The sequence below is a fragment of the Anticarsia gemmatalis genome, chromosome 7, assembly GCF_050436995.1.
Source record: "Anticarsia gemmatalis isolate Benzon Research Colony breed Stoneville strain chromosome 7, ilAntGemm2 primary, whole genome shotgun sequence".
NCBI lineage: Eukaryota > Metazoa > Arthropoda > Insecta > Lepidoptera > Erebidae > Anticarsia > Anticarsia gemmatalis.
The window spans coordinates 12428387-12452397 of NC_134751.1; the positions used below are offsets into that span (position 1 = coordinate 12428387).

The following is a 24011-nucleotide window of genomic DNA, read 5'->3' on the forward strand; positions in this document are numbered from 1 at the left end:
TACACAAGATAAATATATTGCTTATTTATTTAATTAGAATATTATTACTTTTAGGGTATTTTTTTGACTATATTAAAACCATAATAAAAAAAATTGGAAGCCAGTTACGGCAACATATAGTAAAAACGGGCACTAATTTCACTACCGCACTCTTCGTGAAAAGCATTAAATCGATTATTAAAACAAAACTGTGTAACTAACATCTCTAACTATCTCCATGCATCAAAAGCATCAAAATCTATTCAGCAGTTTAGCCGCAACACAGACAGACTTTTGCATTTATAATAATAGTTAGTATCCCCGCAATATGTGACCCGTAGCGTCGATCAGTTAGTTCCCAGCGCGAGAGGAAGCCGATATCCGACAATTATTTATGTGCCTGTCTGCCGCTAGCCTTATTTCTGTCCGACAGTGTACAACTACGCTATTGGTAAAATCTTACAGATTGATTGAGAGCAATGTTTCTGTGTTTTATTTGTTTACAATGTAATTAATTTTATTTTAGGTGGATATAAAATTTTGAAATCCTATTTAATTAAGTTGGATTATTTAACATTGTAAGTTACAAATGATGTTAAATATTGGCTAATTTTAAATAAGCAAATTTTTCCGCTGCCAAATTATCCTATTAAAAGAATATTTTTTTATCAAAGATTTTCGATGAATGTAAATGTGACCGAGTTATAGTTAATTGACTGTTCATTTAACCAAGAATCCGATTACGAGTGCCGTGTCACTACTGAAACGAAAAAATAGTTTTTTTGTCCAACCGTACTTACTACTGAAATCAACAATTAGAATCATCATTTCTAAACGCCGAGTAGTATTAACTTACCCTTCACATTATTCAGCACAAACAGTTAACATTAATATGCAAACTAAAACATAATTTACCTATAAATCGTGCCTTTCATCCATAAATTAAGTTAAAAGATATCAAAAAGTTCCCATCTATCACAGTGACGTCACAACGTGCGTTACCGAAAACTCGTGATACATCCTATAGTTCGACAACTTAGTAGAGAACCTTGGCATACATGGTTTACATAGATTATCATTAACACTGCTTTGCATTACTTACAAAATAAAATTGCTGTATCAAACAGGCCACCGTCAGCTAAGTAAGCTTGCAGTAGCTCGATTCTTTACTTCTATCGACTACCGACAACCGGACAAAATTTAAACGAAAGTCTGATCGGAGCCTCTAGCAGGCTTCGTAAGAACTATTTCGACAGTACGTTTTAAATGTCAAACTCTCGATACTATTTGTACCTGTAGAGAATTGTACTACAGGTCACTAATGTTCTAAATTCTCAACTTTGTATACTTCCACAAGCCGCGAACCTTGCATACCGAGCTCTCCACTCAGTTGTCAGACTATAATGTTAATTATCACCTGAAATGATGCATTTATTATCTAATTATATGTATAATAAATAAGTAATCTAATGACATGATCATTATGAGCTGTAAAGCGATAAATAACGCTTTAAGCTTTGAACATCAAAACACTGGCGTATGCGATACAGGTACAGGTACAGTCATGAGCATGAGATGATAATTGTATGCTCAAAATAATGAATACTTACACTAGAAAGGGTGCAAAGTTTCACTATGTTTTCAGTCTGCGCCGTCAACAAAGCCGGAATTATTTTTCATTCTGAAACTCTTGCCAAGTCAACAATTGTTGCCGTGGAACAATAATGACTAAAATTTACTTCGCAGACCCAGCAATCGTTTGATATAAAGGCACGTAAATCCACATATTTTTATTAACAAGAAGTCTAGAGCGATGTTAATAAAGGATCAATAATTGTGGAAACACAGTGATCTGTTAGGTTAACTTTAAGTAACAAAAACAAATTGACTTTACTTATTTGTAATTTTCATTAATAAAATCATCTGAAGTCTAAAGTGGTTTTTATCATAGAATCAATAATTGTGGAAACACAGTGATCTGTTAGATTAACTTTAAGTTACAATAACACATTTACTTTACTTATTTGCAATTTCATTCATAAAAACATGCTGAATAATGAATGTACACATATTAATGTTCGTGATTGTACACGTTTATTGGTACATAATGTATCGATTCGTAATAAATCAAGTTGAAGTCGGCGCGGGTCGTAAACCATTTGCATAACCGATGGCTCTTACTTCGTACATATCATTGTACCAATTATGTCTGTAACCGCCGTAGCTTTGAGAAATTATATCATTATTTATTTACTTGTTGCAATTTACTAATTACGCGGTAAAATATTAAAGGTCGTTTTTTTTCTTTGCAGTTTTTTTTTGTCACAGGTACTTATTCTCTGTTGAATATATTGCTTGGCCCATAGGTCTTTAATACTAAGGTCTAAATATATCGTAAGCAGAAATTATATGACATTTCTACAATTTACACCATAAAACGGGCTCTGTGTACTTGATAAATTTTAGTAACTGTTTTTCGAGTCAACCTCTTCTCTTTATCTCTGAAACAGCATCCCTTTTCTAGTTAGGGCCGTCCTCAAGACTTCTTGCATGTGGTCCCTTTATATAGTTAAAAAGCCTGTAAAGTACCTCTCAGTATTTAACAATGATAAAAATATTGCTTTCTCATCAAAATAATACTAATGACTAACTCTATCATGGACTACTGACCTCTTTCTTCGAACTTTAACCCACAGTTCAGTGAAGTTTCTCTCTCTTAAACAGCGTAGTGACCGCCACAAGTAATATTAATAACGACGAATACGAAATTAATTTCATCGATTAATCCAAAACTATTAATTAACAATACAAAAGGCAGTGAAAGTGAACGATTAATTAAAAATATAACAAAGATTCTATTGAATATTATGAAAGAGATTATAACAATATCTCTAGTCCGTTTTGTACTAAACTTAAACGAATTACAAACAATGGCGGTTGCAGAATGGAAATAACAAAAAGATAGTATCTACAAATACTGTTGATTTGCCGAGATAAAGAGATTTAAGTGAGTGTACAAACAAACGGTTAACAGTTTTGCTTTCAAAAGAAAGTTTAGCGAAAACAAGAGATTATTGTTGTTACTGTTAAGCAAAATATAAAGTACTGATTATTATCTTTTTTCATATCATACATACTTTAAATTATTTTTGCCACTGTTTATGTGTAACTAGCTTTCTTTCTCGGCTTCAAATGTATAGTTTTCTTTCGTAAAGAATATATTTTTCAGATTAGAAAATCAAACAGTCAAATTTCTTTTGAGATTCGCTATGAAGTATCATTGCAAAAATGTGAAATCCAAAGTTATCATCTCCAATTATGACGTATAGCTACCTATACCTATATCTACTATAATTTGAATAGTATGTTTCTTGCGCGTTTTCATCCTTATTTGTGTCTTTTAAAACCAAAAGTTACAAAAGTATCCTATTTACTAGCTACCTATTCCTATACCTACTATCATTTGAATAGTGTGTTTCTTGCGTGTTTCCATCCTTATTTGTTTCCTTTAAAAGTAAAACCAGAACTTACAAAAGTACCCTATTACTCTCGTTTATCGTCAAGTATTCGCAAATATCACGAACACAACAAAGCTCACGTGCTCTGTAATAAGATTATCGATACAAAGACCGATACAAATCGATTTAATAGTTTCCGGAATTCGCCAAAATCATTCGATTCTTTTGTTAACTTTTTATAGAAAACGGAAGCAAATAAAGGCAATGTAAAGTAAACTGTACGTTTTTAAAGCTAATCTTTTGTAGTGAATGAAGGAACACGAAGTCTTTGTGGTACTGATGACTTTCCCACGTGCCGACTTGCTCTACCTTTTAGAACCTAGTTCAATTATTATGAGCTATAAACGTCTAATATCAAAATATAGCCATTAACATTTGTTTCTTATGGCAAATAATGTATCTTTCATGTTATTATGAGGCATAAAAAGCGATACATATTCTGGAACTGATAAATTTTAGACAGTCTTACACTATAAGTTAACAACCTCCCATTTTTTTTCGCATTGCTTGACTTCTGTTATAATTTGACTGCTACCTAGACAAACTGAAAAACCTTCCAAAGCATCCATTCCGCCTAATTACCGCCCAAAACACCAAAGCGATCAGCAACTATTTACCCCTCTGAAGACTGTTTACTCAATGATACTGTTGAGACAGTTAGAGCGAAGACATAACACTGCGTTGCGTCGACGGCTCACTATTTACGACGCTTGTGTACCAAATATATAGCTGAATGAATATGTCAATATGACAATATTGCAGTGTAGTGACCTCGCCCTTACTGGCTTCAAAAGCATTCAACCAATGGCTAGTAAGATGATCCTACAATCTTAAAATTATTAATCGCAATCACGTGAGTAATGTCGGCAGTCGGCATTAGTTTAATTACTCGTTAGCTTCCTCTTCTATCAGTACTTTCCATAATCGTAAACCACAATCTGCAAGTGCATATAAATCTGTTTGTTTTACACACGGCCGCCGCGACACGTGAGCTATTAAACATTTTATTAAACCTAATGTGAATTTATGTGGATGACTACTTGAAATACGGTTAAAGGTCCCTAGGTCCCCAATTAAAAATGTTTCCTAATGCCAATTCCAGCAAAGATTAACTTAAACTTTAAAGATATTTAAACATTATAAGTACCAAGCCTGATTATAAGTATCAAGATCATCTTTCTTGATTATCACTATAGGATTTAGATACTATTGGATTTAGATATATGTCTTATAAACGAAAAAAATTATTAATGCATCTTTCACATATTAATACTTTGGCATGTTGGCAGATTATATTCCTAAGAAAGACAGGCGAATTTTTCAATCCACAGACGCAGCCGCGCGCTTAAACTAGCAGTATATAGAGCATCTAAGAAATTATTTATATAATGCAAGTTTTAACTGAGTGTCTCCTATTTGTATGTAGACCTATTAAAGATTAGATATCGTTATATACAAGTTCTATAACATTCACATGCGCTTGGTGTTCAAACATAAATAAAGACTAGTAATAATTACATTTCACTGTTTATCTTTTAAAAAGATAAAATATCAACGTAATATGTAGTTATAGAAACTGTAATGGAATCCCAGACTAGAAAAGCGATAGCAGAATACCTGTCCTATTAAAGGCTTAAAGAGAATTTGTGTCATTTTATTTTATTTGTTAAGTGGTGCGTATTTCTAAGCCGCGCGACTAATCTACACTGCCTACTGTGCAATCATATTATAATTTGTTAAGTACACCTTTTTATCAGATTTGATAAGTTGACTTTATAGCCTGGATCGGGTATTCGGGCTAGTCAACTCATAATCAAGTCACACAAATTTCTTTTGGATTTATGTTACCAGTAGGTATTTTTTGTAGCTCAGGGTTTTTATACCACTAGAAGTTATTACGGGACAAATACTAACAGACCCCGCATTTAATTACAAAACTGAAAGAATATCTTTTTTCTCCGCAAAACTGAGGGCGTACCCTTGTCAGTAGTAATATTGTACAGGCTACAAAAAAGTTCCTTAGCACACCAAACCTTACAGTGCCAGCACAATGAATACGACACATAATTTTATCGAGAAATGTAAAGTATGTATTTCAAACAAATTAATTTCAAAACCGAGATTTTAGCACATAAAATCGTAACTGTATCAAATAAATACCATCGCAGCATGCGAGACATTCTTGCTCGCACTGTGTGTCAAATATAAATGGTACCATTTTTATTCGTTGCGAGCTTCTTTGTCCCTTTATCAGTGTCTTTTTATTCGCACATGTAAATGCATTTAACTCCCAACCCTTATCTTATTGAACATCATTAATCTTGTATAACAATGTACCGGAGCAGTGAGCGAGCTTCAATGGCTTAATCAACGGTTGCCGTATCAGTACGCACTTTTTAATCTGTATAGATAAGTTTTCCACGCTATCTGCTGAGTGCGTATCTTTTTTACCGTTGTGCCCTGATTACAATTAAGTTGTGGGTGTTGGTTTCTTTTATTTAAAACTAGCAGCCCCGGTATCACCCGGCTTATAAGGTCATTTTACCCAAAACTGTAACAAAATTTGAAACTCAAACTATACTCGGGAACTGGTCTTTCTATTACTGAAAATTGCATAAACCTTTTCTGTATGATTTTGAGATTATCGCGAATAAACAGACATAATCCGTATTTATACAGAAGATTGTAGATTATGACAAGATAATAATATAGGTTATAGGATCGTACATATTAGTGGCGTTCTATATCCCTATGGGAAAAGGGCGTGACATTATGTATGTAGATTACCTACCATACCCAAGAGCGGAGTAATCGTCTATCGAAGCTAGCCTTATGAGAGTCATTTGACTTTTAAGAGGAAAAAAAAAGTAACTTTACAGCTAGCTCCCAATTTAGCAGATATTACGTTTATTAAGGTTTTTTCATGCATAAGAATCTAATTGAGGTAACACATGAAATAAAGGTATGTATCTACATAACGTATTATAAACTTTATCTTATCAAAGACTAGACATCGGTGATTTTAGATTCCTACTTTTGATTACGTTTTTATGTTCAACTATAAGCTCTACGGACTTTACATACTTTAAAAGGTTTTTAAATATTATGTTGAAGTAAAGTGTAAGTGTTGTGCGTGTTTTCTAAATGAGTAGACAAATATGTGCATTGTGCAACCAGTTAATATCTGCTTAAAACGGGAAAGGGATTCAAACCACAAAATATGTTTCAATTAAAATCATATATTTTCACTTATATTTCTCCTTCACATATTTACAATACAGTCACAGCCGTAACAATAATTTAATACATCATTTATGCACTTTATACATCAGTCGAAATAAATTAGAACTTTATACAATGACTAGGAAACACGCAAATCAAATGCATTATTCATCTACTTTTGTTGCCACCAGGAGATCGCATCAAGTAAGTCATCTTCGTCCATAGCACTTACTTGCTCTTGCGTCTGATAATTTGGGACGTAGCCACCAGAATACGCTGAAGACACTCCTGACGAACAATCAGACCCAACTGGAGAAGGCACTGATTCAGAATACGGGGAACTGTCACCAAAAATACCTTCATCGACTTCGTATGGCATTGAAGACTCGGTCTGAACAGGCTTTGTGATTCCGAGAGCCGCGTCGCTTTCGTCGATGAGGTTTTGTAGGTATTTGATGTATTCGACTACCATTCTTAAGGTATCTACTTTGCTTAACTTCTTCCCGGAGCCTCGACGAGCGCCACCAGATAATGCAGCAACAACAGCGGCCGGCAACCTCTTCCTCAAAGCATTGAATCCATCGTTCACTTGTTTCACACGGTTCCTTTCGCGAGCATTCCTTCTCGCAATCGACGCGGCTTGAGCGCCCGAGTACGCTGTGTTCTTGTAGGTATATTTCTTCTTATCAGCTTGCAAATCCAGTGTTAAGTATTTTCTATCAGGAGCGGGAGCAATTGGCACCATTTTTGGAACATCGCTTTTGATGTAAGCGATGTGATAGCCGGACGGCTTGTGTTGAATTCCTTGAAGCATTTTCGACGTTAGAAAGAGCGGTTGTATGCGCACGGCAGGTAATATTAATAGAGGAGCTTTTGGGAGCTTCGACGTTCTCGACACCAAACTAGTGAATGAGGTCTACGGGCCGATGCTCCGCGTTATAAGGCCGCCAGTTTACCAAAAAAAATGGATTGGGACCCTCACTCCCTACTCTTAATCATTTTTTTGGGTTTGTTACCTGGAATATTCGAAGGTGTACTTACAATATGGACCTGTACACGTGCCATAGAATTTGAATATTTCGATCGAGATATTATGCGCGCTTTTGATTTATTGAATACGTTGTTTATGTTTAGTTCTAATATAATTATTACATTTTATATTCAATTCATGACGTGTTTGTGTTGACATATTCTTAAAATACATTGTTAAAATGATATAGATCCCAGTATTTTACGATTCATATCGACCGAATAAATAACGCAGATATGTGCAGGACATTAGCAAAACATCTATGTAGTAAACTTTAATCGAAAATTACACGATATAATCTGCATTATGCGCAATAAACGATAAAAATAAGCATTTCTAGTGACCACATGCTCCCATAAAATGAGTAGTTAGAACTTATCTTCATCTTAAGTAAACTAATATTGCATCTAACAATGTAGAACTTTGTTAGCTAGCACTAAAAATAGTCGAGTATCTCTTTGTAACAAAGAACATGGCGCCTGGAATCAGCTGTTATTTTCACTGTTACGTAAACAATGTAACTTTCATTAAACTCAAGTTAAAGTCAAGTGGAAACCATGCGGTCTGAGGCTCTCGACAAAATTTATTACGGTCACTAAAATAAAAATTTAAACAAGTTTCATTGTATTTAGAGTAATACAAGAGACCGTAGCCAATAGAAATACCTACAACAAAACTTTGCGGGGAAACACAACAAAGGAAAATACACCTTAAACTTAACAACCTAGAACTTAATTTTAGGTGTAGTTGTAAATGTTTGAGGCTATCAAAGACGTTGCAACCCGCGCTCTGGGCGGCATTACCTTCAGTGAATAACTGAAAAAGGTTACCTTAATTTAGAACGAAGCGTCAGTATTTTACACGCTCTTGAATAGTGAAGGACTTCGCCATTGTCACATCTATTGTATTATAAAAAGATTACACAAGGAATGTGGACCATTGACAAGAGAGAATGAATTGTTTAGAGCCTTTCAATCATCCATTGAAGAGTGCGCTAAAGTGATTTTAATAGACTCGGTGTCGCCTCCGAGAAACAATTCATGGCTGTTGTCTTTTTTTTTGGTTCGGACTTCATATTATCTTTGTTTTGAATATTGCAAGTGCATCATAAAATTTGGTTGTATAATTTGTTATTTAACTAGGTTTACGGTTTAAGGGTTTCTGGTCTATTATTATATGATGGTTTGTCGAAATAAATGTGGTGTTTATAAATGGATACCAATATACCTATCAATATAAAAGTAGTTGATCAATGATAAGAAATCTGTGAATCGAGGAAAGTATGGTTTAAAATATTTCTATATTTTTTATTTTACAAAATGTTATATTCAGCTTAAATGCCGTGTTACAGTAAGTCGTCATACGAATCAATTTATTCCGCACACTCCCCAGAGTCGTATAACTTCTCACATATGAACAATCAAATCCCAAAACGAATATTAAGACCATCCATCATACGGCTCGGTCCTTCCTGCAAGTGAATTCGCAAAATATAATGAAATTGTGGGAGTGATACCTCGAGACACAAAGTGCACTCACAATGGCACCGCGGGCGTGCTCACAATACTATCGTCAAATAACATTTAGCCAGCCCACACCTTAGAAATTCGCAAAATAGAGACATCTCCTACACAATGAACATCGAATGAGCAAACGGAACCATAACCGATAATTACAGTCTTTGTATCATTCATATCTCGAGGTTTAAAAACGAAACTAACAATGAACTGAAAGGAGCCCATTGTGAAAATTGCAATGGAAATACATTTTGATTGAGCGTCTCTAAATACTCGTAGCAACAGTGAGCCGAGAGTTCCGAGTCACTTGATAAACTCGTCCACTTGTTTATCACCGCGTATATGCATTGAAGATAAACTGTAGAAAAAATATACAAGCGCATGTCTCGGTGGCGAACAAAAAGTGAAGTCGTGTTTAACTTGCAAAATTAATGGGCTGTTATCCTTATTCGTCCGCCATGCGGCGTGGAAAGTGAGGACACGACTATGTGGGCAGCACTCGAGTAATAAACTCATTCGAAGGATTATTGGTAGACAAGGAGCGATCGAGTGACAGTTCCATTACGTGGCCGGAGTCTAGCTAATATTTATATACCGTTGAGTCCCGGCGATGCAGATACGCGGCCCGGTGGTCCATCGTGTATTGGAAAGTCTTTGATCGATAAAGTTGTAACTTTAATTACTAAACTGGAACCGTAGCTCGCTTTAAAAGGGACCGCGCCACGCGTCGAGGACCTCCACAGAATCCGACTCCTCGCTAAAGCTGCAGCAAAAATAACTACATGTCCAATTCACATTCGCAATTTTTATTGCATTAAAATCTTGTGTATGTTATAACTTTTATTACTGTATAAAGAGGCGAAGATTACTCTCAATTTGTTCTGTAATGGACGATATTCCTCTTCTTGAAGGCGGTACAATTCAGTGAGCGTTGTTAGCGATCACGAACATGCATTTATCATAAAAAATAGTTTAACAAGAGACACAGTCCGCTAATTATAAAATATTATTTTGTGATGATATATGAAAGGGTTTTGACCCTTTGAGCAATACATAGAGGAATGGGTGTACAGATGCCCAACCTAATATTATAGAGAATTGTTTGCTGAGATAAGTGTTAGGCACAAGCCATATAGAGAGCGCACCTTGCGAGCATGTGTGCAATCCTTTCGCATCTGCCGATCTTGCACTGATTTTTATATGAATAATATGACGAATTATGTCTGAGCTTTTATTCGAGATGCCACCTTTCCGGATGTGCATCGACAGCGGATGTAGCCGTCTCTATGACTTATGTGTTGCGAAATACAGAGACAAACGTTTGTGCTAACTCATATTTACACTATTAAAACTAAATCTAAGTTTCGAATAGAAAAAATAGAGTATTAGCTAATGTCTTCAAGTAAGTTACCTATTATTAAGGCCCGCATGTTTTTTTCGTTGCATTAGCCGTAAAAACCGCAAATCCGACCCACATTAAGACGTCAATAGTGACATACCTATCGATCCTCCACGGGGGCACGTCTTTAATAAAGTTATACGCATGACAGTGCGCACTCAATAGCACATTGTTGCACAACACTGCGTGTCCCATTGACATATTAGCTTTTTAGTGGCGTCTTCAACCATTGTGTACACATGTTTACAGTAACCCACACGTGGACAATATAAAGCCTCCTTTAGCATATTTTTTTTCAACTATTTTCGGAATTCTTGCTGTGTGTTCCAAAATTGAATTAGAAAGTTTTTAATGTGGTATAAATGGCCATTATCAAATCCCCACGATCCGCGGCGCTTCCCGCAGAGAGACGCAAATTTAAATTCAATTAGAGAACAATAATCGTAAATATTTGTACTCACAGAGCTAGTTATGATTGCGTACCAACAGCTTAATTATTATTTTAATAGAATATTAAAACTTTAAACATAATTCATTGTTAGGGAGGATCATTAGAGGTGAACCGCGGGATCACGCCGTTTAGAGCCATTAACTTAGTCGCCGGAGTGAGCTTTGTATCACTAAGAGAGTTCATTTGTTTTGATGGAGTGACGGCTTTGAAATATTAGTATACCCTCCCTCGCTCTGCCTAATTTTAACGGGTTTTTTTAATAGATGCCATGTAAATAAAATAGACTTTAAATATACGTATTTGTATGAAGATCACAGCGTAATAAGAATTATCGAGTATTTAGTAGTAGTTTGTAAGAAGTTTGAAATTTTAAAATGTACTGCAAAAATATTTTCTACGACGTCCGCTAGAGGCGCTTATCAGATTTTCATACAACCCTTTTCGATAGCTGTCGATACTCGATAGTAGTAGAGAATGGGGCTACAGAAACATACTACATTAAACTAGTGCATTGTTTATTAATTTTAATTATTGAACTATAAATAATTAAACCATTACTGTCGTACTGCTGGGCACGGGTCGCCACAGATAAATATAATTTAATTGCAACTGTCGATAAAGGTTGGGTTTTATAGAAAGGCAATCATGGAGTCAGCCGTATTTTTATTTTAGATGCCAATTATGTTCGTTCGCATTATGTTCGCGGTGAGTAACGGTTGACGTTTATAGTGCCCCTACACTGAACTAGGTAATCGTTTCAAGATATTAATATTTACTTACGAACGGTGCGAAATTATCACCAGTTATTACAGCGAACACTCGAGACTTACGGTGAGAGCCTTAAATTACTAGCGCTGCGTATCACTGCAGGCATTAAAACTTTAACGATTATTACAAATATTTTAATTAACCTTTCAACCAATACTATTTGGCAGAAAGTTGTAATAACGCAATTCACAGGAATTGTATAGATTTGATGTCGCCGCCAAAAAATGAGACGTACGCCACAAAAATATTGTAATTGAATTTTATATTTACCAATTACACAAGTATAAATGGAAGTCGGACATTATGGAGTAATTAAATTAATTATATGACACAACAAGCGGTACAACTATAAAACGTAATCAGTGGATGAATAAGAGAAATAAGAATGGGTGGACCACCGGTGCGGGGAAATAATTCTATGTGATGAAAACACTCGTTCCTCATCGGGTAAAGATACCGGTGCTCATTACCTAATTGATCGTAACGCGTTATTAATTCAAATCATATGAACACCACTTTACATATTAGTGATGTTAGAGAATACAGTCGGGGTGGTCCCACTTATTCAAAACTTTTAAGATGAACCATTCAAAATTGCTATCGTTAAGGTCAGTTCTACTGAACAGTAGGAGCATAATAATCGATGATGTACCGTGAAAATTTATTACTAATTTGTTGTCATATTTTAGACCTTGGGTGTGAAGTCGTGGGAGTTGGAGAACGTGAAATCATATTTATATCGTGATTATGATTTCTGGAGCACCTTATTTTTATGCGTTTTTGATATACTGACAGGTGGATTCCAGAAATAACTTTGTTATTTAAAAGTATCTACCCGAAACAGGGAAAAATTAAGGTTTCGTAGTTTTTTGTTGAAACCATTAAAGAGTTTTCTACTTTATATTTATTTTAAGTCGTATTATATAAGGAAAATGGGGTATTGTAACTACTTATTAGACAAATCGGACTGGTCGGCGAACTAAATAAGAAAGAGTATCAAATAATTAATGTAAATTGAGATTAAACAATTGGAATACAGTAAAATAATATACCCATATTCCCACGAGAGTAAAATTGGCCTTAAACCGTGTACACTAAAGTAATACACATAAATACAGCAATATACCTAAGTATCCACATAATAATTACTGTAATGAAAATTTCGCCTCCCACAACTCAAAGAGGTTCATAAATTGTAATAATTACTTACGTAATTAGTTCGTTATTAACCTTACTAGGCGTTAAAATAACACGAATATGAATTTTACCCAAACCCATAATTTTTGGACTTAAACGATCGGCTGTAAATTACTTAAAACGTTTAAAATTTAAAGAAAAACGGTACAGACCTCCTGAGTCCAGACTAAGGTAACTTGTGATCTTTGGTTACTGTTGTAAGTTGACTTTTACTATGAGCACTAGTTAGTTATCTAGTAGGAGTTAAAACGGCAGTGTTTCTTCGTTCCACCGCAAAGGTAACAAAAAATCTGTGCTCATATTAAAGGTTTATAAGGGTGTTACCGTTAGTAACTAAACTAATAGAATTTACCAAATAATTACTAAATCAAAAACTTGATAAACAATAAAATTTGCGACAATTGAGTAGAAAATAACTCATTATTTACTACATTTAGCTTATTTCAAAAAAATTAAATTTAACCCATTACTGTCCCACTGCTGGGCAAGGGTCTCCTCCCGTAATGAGGGAGAGGTTAGGCCTTGAGTCCACCACGCTGGCCAAGTGCGGGTTGGGGACTTTGCATGCCCTCAATAAATGTATTTGTTAAACAAAGTTTTTAGGCATGCAAGGTTTCCTCACAATGTTTTCCTTCACCGTTGGAGCATGTGATAAATTATTTCTAATACACACATAACTTCGAAAAGTCATTGGTGTGTGGCCTCGGATTCGAACCTGCGACCACTTGCGTGGGAGGTGCCAACTTAAACCACTCGGCTATCACTGCTCGTAATTGCTATCATTTAGTTTATAATTGCAGTTAAAGCTCGCATACAACTCAACAAAATGCAATTCCAACTAACGTAATTAATGTATAAACATGATAACCACGACACAATATTAGACAGTTCTCACTCAACGCAAAAGTTTGAAGCTCATTCGATTGTTTAATAAGTTCACTTGAACAGTTCACTAGGTGTCCCCTTGATGTTATCCGACACGATGTTCTCACTTTTTATAAAAAGGTCTCTTTATAAAGACGTTAAATGCTCTTATGTGACACTTAATACTATTCAATAACTTTGGGTGCGGGGGAATAAGTTGGGATGACTTATTCAAGTTCGTGTAGTCGTTTTATGCAGTTATGTTTTGAGATAGGTTTTAAATTCTTCATTTTATTTGATAGTGGAATAAAATAATATCACCTCGGCTGTAAAGTTGAGGTTTTGCTGTTTTTAAATAGTGTGGAATGGAAATGCACAATTTTAACACAGTCTTGCAAATATATTACTTATACGCTTTCACGGTTCAGATACTGAGCCGACGTATATAAATCTATGCATTATAAGGTTATTCGTGGGATATTAAAGTTTTCTAGTTCTAAGAAATACACCTGATAACTTGTTATTAAATACGATACTAATATTAACTTTTATTTTGAACTCGCAAAATTCACTTGTTGACTGCAAAGAAATCAATTGATTCGTATTTATAAAACCAATTTATCACACTGTACAAGGTATCATCTCACTTTGACTTCAAAACAAATACAATTAACTTCTCCCCGATACTGGTCAATAATTACAATATCAACAAGCCACACGAGATTGTAGTTGCATTCAAAACTCTTCGTAAATCAAACAAAACGTGATTAACCCGTCAAAATTCACACTCGTCCATGTTTTCACACCACTTACGCGTTAAATGGATACCGATACTCTTGTAAATCACTTGTATCTACCAATCATTGGGTGCTGTTATAACAACATCGTTTGAAATAATAACTGGGTGAAATGGCGGAACAATGTATGAAATTAAAAGAGTACAAAAGCGGTTTTTTCGCGCTACTTCTGTCGTGAAAACTTTCGCGTTGCATGTTTGTTTTGTACTGGTAAAAAGGCGATTATCGCATGTGTCTTGGATTGTCTGCAGTCTCGGTGCGGGGTACACTAGCGGTGGTCACAAGCTGAAAGGTCAAGCAAACGCGAATGCACATTTTAAATTTCCATAACTTTACATGATTAAAACGTCAATGTTGTTAGATTGTTAAGTTTAAAGTTTTATTTGCCTAGTAAATCATAAATACTTACATTAAATCACGCCTTTGTCCAATGCATGTCCTTTGGGCAGCGACTGAATAAATCCATTTAGTACGATACTATGTATCATAATAGAACAAAGTTTTTTTTTTATTTCGCATAAAAAAATGAGTGAGATAAAACTTGCAATACAGGTGACTTACTTACATTTCTCTGACTTTACAAACCTGCAAGCTATTGTAACACGTATAAGTTCAAACCGGCAAATTAAATTTGACTAAACGTAAATTAATACTGGTGTTTCAAAATTACTTTAATTGAACTCATCAATATGGAAAACGAAATTGTATGTAAAGAATCCTGGCAACGTTAGCCACTTAGCCAATTTAAATATTTGTGCTTTTACACGCATTCTGTTGAGGATATTATGCAATTGAGGGAAAAACTTTTATCGCAAATGAGCATTCATTTAAAGACTAATGATCGCTTTTAGGTTTACCTATCGCCTAATGAATTTTAATCATTGACTACTGAATAAACAAACAAGACTTCCGACGAACAGGAATTCTTTCCATTCCACCATTAAGTCGGAAGCTTCAATTTAAATTACAGACTGACGAAAACCAGTTACTAATTAGCGAAACTACTTTTTTAGGGTTATATAAACAAAGGATAAAAACGGAACCTCATACTGAAACTTAACTGTCTATCTGTCTGTCTATTGCCAAGCTGCAATCTCATAAACCGTGATAGTTAGACGTTTGAAATTTTCAGTCTTTGTATTTCATTGGTGCCATAACAACAAATCTAACTCATCTAACAAAACTAACTAAAAATAGAGTAAAGTAAATATTCTAAATATATAACGATGAACGATACGACGGGTCTTGTAAAACAAACATGTTTTTTGTCGCTTTTTTAAATAACGTTACGGAACCTTTTATTCACGAGTCCTATTCGCAATTGACCTTTTTTGTATAGTACAAATAATATTTTGATATTCTTCAGTTAGGTAGTGGTGTAGCCGCCAATTATGAGAACAGAAATAAATCAAAGGAACTGTTTGTTTTAACGTTAATTAAAACGGCCTCATGCAAGCCATGCAATGGTTATGAATACGAGTTGAACTAATTACCTCGGTATTCAAACCTTGCCTTGAAATATCAAAATTGCTTAAGTTATGGTACATTTTCCTCCTGTTACGAGTTAATCTTAACGCAGATTATAACGAAATAATTCGCTTTCATATCTTTTGTTATTACATCGTTCTGCTGTTTATTCGTTTTAAAGTGCATGGTACCCTTTGTTTGTTTGCACGGGAATTTTATTAAATGCTTTTTATCTTGCCGCGATGCCATAAAGTGGAACTGTGTTAAACTGAATCAGATTTATAAATATCAAGGACTGTTCAGCAATTTCAAGAGTCATGGTTAATTTCAGTAGTTTTATATTTAGCAACATTCTACTTAAGGCCTACTATGTTTAGTTTTAAGGCCGGTAACCACCTGGATCAACACTACTTTTTCATTTATACCTACATACACTTATATCTACTAGCTGCCCCAGCGAACTTCGTACCGCGTTATATTTTTTTGTTGTTTGCATTTTTTTTCTCCGCTAGAACGATCTTCATACTTCAAGGAATATTATAAAAAAGAATTAGTGAAATCGGAGCACTCGAAATTGGCGCTTAGAAACACATTTGGCGATTCATTTTTATATTATATAACAAGCATGAGTGTTTAGTGTGTGTACCTACTCACTGTATACCTAATTTTCTAAACAACGAAACATAGTAGCTAGTTCCCACATACATTTAAGATACTACCTCTTATATTATACATTTGAAGGATAAGGTTCAAACCGCGGTGGATTTTATCTACAGCCTTCGCTGCAGGCTATTTGAATAGCAAATGATGTATCCATTTCGGGTGCGATCATCTCTCAGATAGCCGATACTAAATTAATACTCTTTTACTTTGATAAAACAAACAGATATTTAAATATTGGGATGATGCATTCACTTGATTTTCTCCGATATGTACGTGTGAAATTAGTCTTGATACTTTTGTAACACAAGATAGTATATTTAGAATTTGGTGTCGCGAAAGGAAAATTCACAAATTAATTGATACTTAGTACCTCGAGTAATTATATCAAATTAACAAGTATCTTCAATTACGCTTAAATATCAAACACACAACACAAAGGCAACAGCAGCATCGATTTCAAGCGCTCTTTTTTTCCCTTTTATGCCAACAAAGATATACTTTTTACTTTTATAATCTATCTTCTATCGTCATTCAATAGATATAAAATAATATAAATTAATACCCAAAATCACGCTTTTTACCATAGGGTTGGACGGAAGCTAAAAGAACGCCACTTTCTATTATTTCTACAATTCTACCTAAACTGTTACAATAAAAAAATAATAACATTGCTAAAAGTAAACAAGTTATCCACGACCTTAAAGGTATTTTTGAGATTATCCTGTTAAATAATACTGAAGTATCAAAATAAGTAATCCGTAGTTTCAGTTAATCCCCAGTTATTTGGTTTGCCGAAAACAAGCAAGTTGGTAGGATAAGTAATAGCTTAATACCACGTTGTGTCGGCGAAGGTGGCTGGTTTCTCGGCTCCAGCGCCGCTTTGGAGGGCTCTCGTTTAACCAAATACATGTTATTAAGGAAACAACCAAACAACAGACTGGAACAATGAGTTTGTATTGCTTTTACTATGTTTACAGACGGCTCCCTCGATAAAGGTTTGAAGCTGCAACGTACAAAAATGATTAAAGGTAATCCTGTTTATTACTGTCTCAGGTCTAGATAGATTCTTTAAATTAGCGGGTTGGCTAGATTCCCGTAAAATGGAGTCTCTCTGTCACGTTATCTTAGTATGAGTTTTGGTTCTTTGCACTCAAGAATGAACACTTTAGATTCATTTACATTACTGTTATTCAACACTACTTTCTCATCATCATCTTATTCAAACAAGTTAGTTTAAAGAAACAAAAGCTTGAATTAACAAAGTTTTACAAGCCAATTTTTCTAACAACGTTTTTGTTTACCGTTATTTTTATTATCCCATTCAACAGACATTTTATTTTGATAATATAGATCACTACTAAGAAACTCAACTTCGATAATCCGCAAAAGCAACTCAATATTTTCAAACCTTTAGCAACAACATCCGCATGCCATTACACCCTGACTCGACAGTTATCCCAACAGCTTAATATGATTTCATAAACATAGTACTATTCTTTCCATACACGTCAGCGGCCACCCATCTTGTGCCCCACGCGGCGTGTCCGCACTCTCCGCCACTGTGACGGATCCCGACCCCGCCCCTCATTTGTTATACAAATTTTATACTACCCTCCGAGCTAAAATCTCGGCTCTCACAGAAAAATTCGCTACGTCAAAGGAATCTCGGTTGGGTATTTTGAAATGTGAGGTTTGAGGATTATGATAAAATAGGATTCTATTATTATTTTTACTTAGTTTTATAGTTTTTGTTGTTTTTCAGCAATAGTAGAAATCGGGCAGTAACTCCAGTGGAGTTATTAAAACTGTAAGGCTCATTCTGATTTGCTCTACGTCACTAAACATTCTAAAAAGTATAACTCTTGCGTTTGTTATTGCCCTTGAACTAGGAGAGCATTTTTCGGCTTCTTTCTACTCCCATAACTCCATGATGTTTTTGAAACTCTATATAAGTGTACGTGCATATGTATATAAGAAAGAATAAGAGTCAAATTAATATTCTAATTAGACTACTAAGTCACTACGTCGGTACTAGTATTAGGTTAGTTAGTAGCTAGGTATTTAAGAAGCAATTTAAAACTAAATAATCCTATACATTATTAGAAATCACAGTCTCAACTGCAAATAGCAAACATCAAATCAAATCAGATTGCGTTACATTCACAGAAACAAAGCAATAAAATAAACTACAAATGTTTTGTTAAGAACAAGTGCACACAACTACCGATCAGTGCAATGTTATAATCCGATGAAAGCCGTGAAGAAATTTCATTAAATTCTCTATCACCCCGGGACGATAATGAATGAGCTTATGCAGTAAGAAACCAACCCGTACAGAAAAGTACAGAAAACACGTACACTTTTAACAGGTTTACAGAGCGTTGTGGAAAAATGACAAGCCTGAAGTGGATTCGAATCAGCGCATATCAACCTAATGCTTGCGGAAAATTTGGACTTTTTTGAGAATTACTGACATACTTTATGCTCTGTATGTTAAGGAATATGTTAAAGAACGTTTCTATGGTCATGAGAAATTAAATTGTAATTAACGTAAGACACAAAACAGAAAAATACTAAAAATTAGAACTACAGTATACAATTTTACTATTTTTAGAATTAAAACTGTAGTCTTAATTTTTTAATGAAAATATACAGCAAAATATAAAGCATCAGTCAGGATGATCCCTCTCCCCAAGGTTTTGATTGCTGTACAACGAAGTGACCTCAAGTAACTCTTCAACTTGACGATCTACAAGATAGCCTAAAAAAAAAGGAATTGTCGCTTGAAGTTACACACAATTTAAAAGAGTTTCTATTTACTTTGACTGATATTGGTTCTTTTTTGTGTAACAACCTTCAATTGTGTACGGAGGCAATCGGGATTGAGACGGCAGGAGTATTGCACTGCAGCCTTAGGGGTTGGTACCTCATCTTGATTAAATAAACCTTCATGCGAACGTCACGCCGCCGGCACCGTAAGCCTGTCATCGGCATATCGCACGAACGCACCACCGAGTGTCATTCACTCACTACCTTTATTATTTATTTACCAATTGTTTGTACATTATTCCATTACGCAGCGTCAGGTTTTTGATGGGTGAGAGTTTTTGAGCCTGTTTTTTCTTACAGTAATGACTGCCTCTGCGTTTGGGCTGTAGTATATTATTATCCGACTGCCGATCATGATGTCCTGGGTTTATAACGCTTGGTCGGGCAAAGTAATATTGAGCTTTACTAACTATTATTAGAATGTTTAATAAATAGTCCGGAGTTATGTAACGGGCCCGGTATATGGCATTAAACTTGCCCCCTATTACATGCGACTGATATCACGAATGGCAAATATATTCCTCCTCCTATGCGTTCCTGAGGCGCTCTTAACCGGTTGTCATAAACAATCTGCAGGTTAAGCAACGTTCGTGCGGTCATTCTATAGATGGATGACCACAATGTGGTATATGATTAGAGATCCGTGCTTCGGAGTACACGTTAAAAACGGTCCCGGTTGTTGCCAATTAAGATTATAGTCGTTAAGATTGGTCAAGGGCCCTTCGGGTGGTTCGAACAACTTTGACACTAGATTGATTGATAACCATACAATAGAACAGAATAGAAAAGGTCCCATTAATCAAATGGTCGGGAAATCATGAAGAATATTTGAGACGATAGGTATGTGTTTTTAAAACCAATTTTACTATCCTATCCTGAATTCTTGACCTATTTACAAATGGTGTGACAATATTAACGTTTTTTATGCATCATAAAATGTTATTGGTTCTTAAACGAACTCTTTTCAGATCGTCATAAACATATTGAATAAGTTTTATATTTTACTAGCTCTTGCTCGCGACTTCGTTCGCGTGAACTATTATATAGCTATATGGCTTATTACCCGTATAGTTCCCGTTCGCGTCAGATTTTTGAGATGAATAGATACTATACTGTTTTTTTTTCTATAGCAAACTATCTTTGTTCAAAATTTCTTCCAAATCGATTTACTGGTTTTATCATGAAGAAATTGCGGCCAGACCGATTTACTTTCGCATTTATTATATTAGTATATGAGTAGTCTATTAACATGATTTATATTTATATAAATGACTTCAGAATACGTATTTATATAGGGTTTTAATTTTAAAACGTTTAATATTCATTGGATAGATTTGCATTTTTTACTAAGAGAAATGGGTGGAATAAGGGAATGGCGTATTGCTGTAATTTGTTACGACTAGGGCTATTTGTCTACATGTAGGTGCATTTGTCAGGGTGTACGTTCAACTTGGATGTTACGTTCCGATGTCACTGTTTACGATGTTTGTGAAATTCTTAAAGCGACAGCTATTTATACAATGTGCTGAAGTTTAGACGGCTGAGTTCTGGCGACGTGGGAGAGATTGTAGTTTATAACTAGCAATATATTTTTACAACACATTTTTAAATCGATGATTTTTGTAAGGTAAATATAGGTTTTCAGGAAATATATATTTGACATTGATATGACTGTGTCTATAATAGCCCAGCGGGCTTATCACATATCTCAGATGATTACTTGTGTACGTCAAATTGATGGTCACTATTCATTGCATTGCTGCTTTGAAGTGACGTGTTAATCACTATAATCTGATGGAGAATACAATGTACAGCATAGTGGCTTTCAAATAGTTGTCAACTGAAATACAATGAATGATAACCCCTCAGGGCTGTATTACAGGCTAAAATTAGCAAAATGACGGTATTGTCATGAGCTACTAGTTAATGTTTTAATTGACAGTTTGCATTACAATAATGTATGCGTTCAAAATATTCATACTCGCGACTCTACGTCATGTAAAACTTGTAAAATGACAACAAATTGAACTTACGATGAAACACACGACCAAAAATTAAGTAACCGATGTAATAGCTCGATAATGCTACGGCATTATTATACTTGTCATACAAATAATTATGTAAATTTTGGTATCCAATAATTATGTACAATGACGCGGACTACAGTAAATTTTTTATTGAAATATGTTTGAGATTCTTAAAAAACGAAGGGTATTTTCGTTCCGCCCGAAAATTACGACTTAATAAAATATAAGGTGGGTCGTTATTCACGTAATGATAAAGGGAGCTGTGACAGTTACGCACTTGATCAGAGCCAAGGAATCTATTAACATGGCTAGCTGTCCACACCGACACGTAATTTATGTCGAATATTTTGATAATGTTTTAATCTATCGTAATGATATAAAAGTTTACGTTTCTAAAAACGATAAATTTTAAAGTTTATGTGTGTGTTACAAATAAATATTAAAGTTACTTTAAAGAATCGACTTGAGAAATTGTTTTATTTGGCAATATAAATAAATAAATAAATTTAACCCATTACTGTCCCACTGCTGGGCAAGGGTCTCCTCCCGTAATGAGGGAGGGTTTAGGCCTTGAGTCCACCACGCTGGCCAAGTGCGGGTTGGGGTTAATATTTGGCAATATTAAGAAAAAATATCCTCATTCAGAATAGGTTACTATAAAATTGCTAGAGGGCTTCGAATCCGTTTCATTCTAGCAGTTTAACTTAAGTTTAAGATACAACACATAGAGTAAAAAAAATTTAGTACATTTTTTTATAACTTAAGTATACAATAATTTCTAAATTGAATGTCAAGTAGGGGACCGATCTCATGATCAGTGACAATAAAATATTAATTTATCACATCCACAAAACGATAACGAACATTACAAATCAGAAGATATTACATAAATCAATAATCAAACAATGACCTCGGTACGGTAAAGGAACTTACATAAGTCAGTTGGGTTTCCGCGGGCAAACTAATAAATTCAAAGGATTGACTCGGCGGTGTGGTGAGAACTCGACCATTTACAGAAGCCGCCATATTACCGGTGCATAAATCTAAGCGAAGTCGTCCGAGTGTCGTCGGACGCCCCGCTCGCCTTCAATGGACCGATATGAGGGATGGCCCCAGCTCTCGGCCCTCGCTCCCGCCGCATCTCAACCGCAGCCTTAAACGCGACGTTTTGACAACCGCCGATATATGAATTGAAATATGAAAGCCGCTGATACCACTGACTCGAGTATTGATGTCACTAAATAAAATAAATAATATAATACATTGCACTGATAAACTGACCATGATAACTCATTTCAATAACTATTTTATTCTCCACCGAGTGTGAATTACATTCAGCAACTACAAAGCTTCGATACCGTTGGGGATTATAAAGTTAGTCGGATGACTTAGAGGTATTGTATAATGAATGTAAACGAACCAGACTTATTATAAATAAATTCATCACTCTTTAATCATTTCTTGTGAGCGGTTGACGTCAATTTGGCGGCTCCGAGCTCGGATTCAAAGCTGATAAAAAACCACAATGGGATTATGCAGGCCTAATGGTCGTCCGAACATGGGCATTAATCTCGTCATACAATATTGATGTATCCAAAATTTATAGCCGATGCTTAGACGAATCACAAAGTCAAAACGGCTTATTAATGTGTGAAGAAACTCACCTCCTCTGGAAATCGGTCGCATGTGACATATTTTTATGAAAGCCGCGGGGGCTCGTTAGTAAAATATTTTGTTTCCATCGAAGAATACAATTGAATGTGAATCTCAAAAACATAAGTCATAATTTTAATAATCTTATCTAATGTTCGTTCGAGAGTAAGCAAAAAGATACTATTCACAAACACAGTTTCGGGCTTAAAAAATGCTTAATATAAATGAGGAGTGGTTTGAGTGGCGCGGGGCTATTGAAGAAGTCTCAAAGTTGACTTTAATCTGCTTAAAATCAAGGAGACATTCGCTTTCAAAGCACGTTCCATGATTGAATAAGATTTAATCTGTTTTCCCGTACAAACAGAAATCCCCGGCTCCCTTAACGAATTCCTAATCGTTGAATAATTTACTAAAGCATGTTCTTAGTTATGACGATAAATATATCAATCAAATGTTGAACAATTCGTGTATTTATTTCAACACAACATAAATCAGGATTTTGCTTATGAAAACAATTGATCAATCAGCATTTATAAGAATGAAAGATTACTGATGAATTAAGTAATATTTATATTAAGTGCTGCGAATTAATTCGCTCGAATGAGTACTTTAGAATCAATCCAAAAATTA

General features: G+C 34.9%; 1 protein-coding gene across 1 annotated transcript; it reads right to left on the bottom strand.

Annotated features, from left to right (window-relative positions):
• Nucleotides 1–6785: 6785 nt before the first annotated feature.
• LOC142974209 (uncharacterized) lies at nucleotides 6786–22869 on the bottom strand. The gene is made up of 2 exons (XM_076116374.1): nucleotides 22760–22869; nucleotides 6786–7621 (listed from the first exon to the last, which is right to left on the bottom strand). The coding sequence occupies exons 1-2, from the start codon at nucleotides 22867–22869 to the stop codon at nucleotides 6892–6894; spliced, it is 840 nt and encodes a 279-aa protein (XP_075972489.1). The 3' UTR covers nucleotides 6786–6891.
• Nucleotides 22870–24011: the final 1142 nt, after the last annotated feature.

Excerpts from the sequence above, each read along its gene's own strand:
- LOC142974209 (XM_076116374.1), bottom strand. The coding sequence starts at position 22,869 with ATGCGGCGGGAGCGAGGGCCGAGAGCTGGGGCCATCCCTCATATCGGT. Across the intron at positions 7,622-22,759 it reads TCGCTTAGATTTATGCACCG|TTTGGTGTCGAGAACGTCGA; the intron begins GTAATATGGCGG and ends CTCATTCACTAG.